Raw genomic sequence first — 3,982 nt, forward strand, 5'->3', positions numbered from 1 at the left:
ACCATAAATCATTTTGTCCAGACTATTTTATTTGCCTGCTGCCAAAACAAAACCAAAATTAAGAAAAAAAAAAAAAAGAAGACAGACAACTGTAGGTGCCATCAGAAGTCTATGACACCTGTACACTGCAATGAAAATGATAAAAAAAAAGCTAAATATCACATTGCGTAAAGATGCAAAGATGAAAAATAAATACCTAAAGGAATAAAACTTTGTAGCGTGTTCTTCCATAAACTATTTTTTTTAGAGGATATTAGAAAAGGCCGTATTGTCTGCCCTCAGTCGCTTAATGCTTCCAATCAGCCTCTAGTTCCACATATCTTTATAAAATGGCTCCAGCCAGTCAACATGAGCATCAAATTTATTTGAGACTTGAGATCTTAGCTTCAGACCTCTCCATTTATTTTGCATTCTTTGGCAGAATATGCATTTAAAAAAAGAACAGTGAAGCTTATCCTATGTTTAAAACATAGCCCATAAAAACATAACTGTTTTTCTACTGAGGCCGACTTAGCACTTTGACCTCCCTTTCCTGGAAGTAAACCAATACTTTAATATGAAAACAATCTGATATTGACGCTTGGTGCTAAAGCATGATTTCAAGCGCTTAAGTAAATACGAGAGTTACACTGGAAAGGTTCATTCTTCTCATGGAGGTTAGTGGATGTATCAGCCCACTGTAACATCCTCCACCACGTGTTTGAGAACCTTTATACAACTGTCAAAAACAAAATGGTCAATGTGATGCTCTCATGTGTCCTTTGAGTTGGTTTCCCATGTCCTGCACTCATCGGTCCATTTCATCCAGTAGTGGCGTGGCATCTCCTGCGACAGACATGGGTGTACTCTCAATCATAGGACTTGGTGATGGACGGGGGGTTAACCGCTGCTTCTGTTTTCGCCTCTCTGCCTCCTTTTCATGCAGCCACTGCTCAGCCATTTTACCCCAGTCAATAGGTGTCTGGCTACTGCTCCTAGTAACAGACCAAATATGTGAATGTTAATATATAAAAATGTAATACAGTATCACAATTAATAAAAAATAAAAAAAAACCTAACAAAAAAAAGAGATCATTCAGCTGTTAGCAAGGTATAGGCACACATACAAGTGCAAGCAAGTGGATGGAGAAATTTATGCATCAGCAAAAAAAAAAAATAACAGAAATTATTACATTACTGTTAGATGCAGAAAAGGTTCAACATCGGTGACAAACTCAGAATAGTTAGGACATGCCTGTCTTCTATCTTTACATACCCTTGCTGTTAATGGTGGAACCGGCAAAGACACAGTATGCCACCTACAGGTCTTAAAGCAAATCTTTGGCCAAGCAACTACTCCTGGTGCCTGTACATAATCAGTTTATATAAAGAGCCTTGCTTATCATAAAAAGTGAGTGCGGCATTGGATGAAACCAAATCCCTTCCAGGTCCATGTACAATCTTCACCTCCGGGCTCTCTTCGCCTTTCTATTGGCTGCAGCAAGTCTTGGGCATCCTCACTGCACATAAGCCAGCAAGGAGGGCAGGAAGGGGTAAACTATGCAACAGCCAGGAAAACAGCTGATCACTTTTAACCCTAATACAGCATCAGGTTATTCAGGTAAGCAGGGCACCTTTCAGTAAAACCTAGAGCTGTTTTCTTTACTGAGACACAGGCATCAATGGGTTATATTTACACATCTAGGTAGTTCTTTAAAGTGACACTAAAATTAAGGACTTAAAAGTGCATCCATGTACCTTCACTATTAACAAAAATGTGTCTCATTTATGTATCACTTGGCTGTAGATCCTCAAATCATCTCTGACTTGGTGCTGACACTGTCCTTCCTTTTGGTGGGTGGCTACTTGTTCCCTATGTTCCCTGTGAGTGTGTTATAAAGTAGCCACCGCTCCAAGCTCGCTCCTGTGATGGACTACAATCTCTATACAAATCAGTAAACTAAATGTGAGATTGTAGTCCATCACAGGAGCGTGTTTCCTCCAGAAGGAAGGCCAGTGTCAGCACTAATTCAGAGATGATTTGAGGATCTACAGCCGAGTGATACACAAATAAGATACATTGACGTTAATAATTAAAGTGACATTAAAAAGGCAATTTTTTTTCCCTCCCCCCATGTAAATGTCAGCACTTACCTTAAATGATGTCTCTTTTTCCGATCTTCCTCTTCTTTCCCCATGTTTTCATCTGTCCCTCCAGCGGTGTGACGTCTCTCCGATCCAGCGGTGTCTGCAGGCGGGTACAAGTTTTAAATGATTTTAAGCGTTTTTTGTTTTTTTTTTACACTTCTTGCCTATATCTACTGCATGCTAGCAGTAGATATAGGCAAAAACAACCGGAGGGTTTAGAACCCCTTTAAGTTACCTGAATGCATTTTCAAGACTTAACTCCTGAGTTTAGTGTCACTTTAACAGAGTTAAGACTTGTAAATAACAAACATTAAAACATTTAGACATTAGTGCAAACTTGTTTTTGTTTTTTCTCCTACACCGCATTAGAACTGATCTGCTTTTTAATCAGACATGGTATAAGCCCAGAGAGCAAGGTGTTCATAATGTCAATCTTCCTGTAGGCAGGGCATGACCTTCAGTGTAGCATCCACCAGTGAATAAGAGATTATAAAATGTAATTGAATGCCATAGGCGTTTAGCTCATACTATCACTCAGCGCATGTTAATGCATGCTAGGTGCACTGATGTGTTGTATTGCCACTGGTTCTGAATATCACCCCAACCCAGCGGGCATGTGTTGCATCACTGCCCAGTGCTGCAACAACATGTGTTGCATTGCCAGGCAATGAAAAAAAAAAAGTAAGGCATGCAACACTATAGTGTGAATTGGCCCTTACAAAACTGCACAAATCAAACATTTAAGCCTTTCAAGTGCTGTTGATTTAGTGAGACAGAAAATATTACAACTAGTCACACTGGATGAATGATTCATAAATCCAATGTAATTTTTTGAGAAATAAAATGCAAAAAGGTACAGGACAAAAAATTAATTATTCATTCGATTACGAATACACAGAAGCTTACTTGGTTTGTTGTCTGTGTCGGGAACTTGATGACGAACTCTGTGAATGAGAGGACTGTGGTGTAGGTGCCGGGGTTGGTGTAGCACTTGGTGGTAGTTGATGGTACTGTGGTGTTGTAATAGGTTGGCTGGGAGTAGCATAAGAGTAGCTGGGGGTCATTAGAGGTGTAGCCATAGGCTGCTGTGCTGGAGTTGCAAAAACCTAGAATAAAAAAAAATTTAATTAAAATAAATAAAGTCAGCATGCTGAAGTAAAGATATAGAAACTGTAATGCACCATCTGCAGAAACGAAAGGATGTCAAATAGGAAAATTTTACTATACTACAGCCGGAAAACAGTTGAAACATAATTAAATATTAGAGTAGAGTACATGTATTGTAAGAATCATACAGCCTTCCTTCATAGGGGACGATTTATTCAAACATGTATAGCAGCAAATGCACTTGAAAGTTTAGCACAGTTCTTAATTATAGTGCAATAACTGCTCAATAACCCAATAAAAGCAGACCAGGAATCATCCATTGCTGCCAATGTCTGTTAAAGCCTATATTAACCAGTTGACATCCGCGGTGTTAAACCCCCTTCCTGTCCAGGACACTTTTCAGTATTCAGCGCTGCGGTACTTTGACTGACATTTATTCAGTCATGCAGCGCTGTACTGAAATGAATTGTATACCCTTTTTTGGGGACAGATAGAGCTTTCTTTTGGTGGTATTTATTCACCACTGGGGGTTTTATTTTTTTACTATATTAAAAGGAAAAATTACCGAAATTTAAAAAAAACAAAAAAAACAGTTTCCCCTATATTAAATGATAAAACATTTATTATTACCCAATTTTTTGGTAAAATATAAAAGACGGGGTCACGTCGGGTAAAAAGACACCAAACATGTCAAGCCTTAAAATTGCGTGCGCGCGCGAAACCTCAAAAAACGATAATACCCAAAATT

At 38.7% G+C, this 3,982-nt stretch overlaps 1 protein-coding gene across 2 annotated transcripts in view; it reads right to left on the minus strand.

Annotated features, from left to right (window-relative positions):
- Window positions 1–240: 240 nt before the first annotated feature.
- SUPT6H (SPT6 homolog, histone chaperone) overlaps window positions 241–3,982 on the minus strand; it is a 44,205-nt gene continuing 40,463 nt past the window's right edge. For both annotated transcript variants that reach the window (XM_018555025.1, XM_018555024.1), the window contains 2 exons: window positions 3,034–3,233; window positions 241–974 (listed from right to left, as the gene is read on the minus strand). In XM_018555025.1, the coding sequence (XP_018410527.1) occupies window positions 788–974; window positions 3,034–3,233 (387 nt within the window). In that variant the 3' untranslated portion in view covers window positions 241–787. The remainder of the gene's footprint in view (window positions 975–3,033; window positions 3,234–3,982) is intronic.

This window comes from Nanorana parkeri, unplaced genomic scaffold (genome assembly GCF_000935625.1).
Source record: "Nanorana parkeri isolate BGI_ZX_2015 unplaced genomic scaffold, ASM93562v1 scaffold181, whole genome shotgun sequence".
Lineage (NCBI taxonomy): Eukaryota > Metazoa > Chordata > Amphibia > Anura > Dicroglossidae > Nanorana > Nanorana parkeri.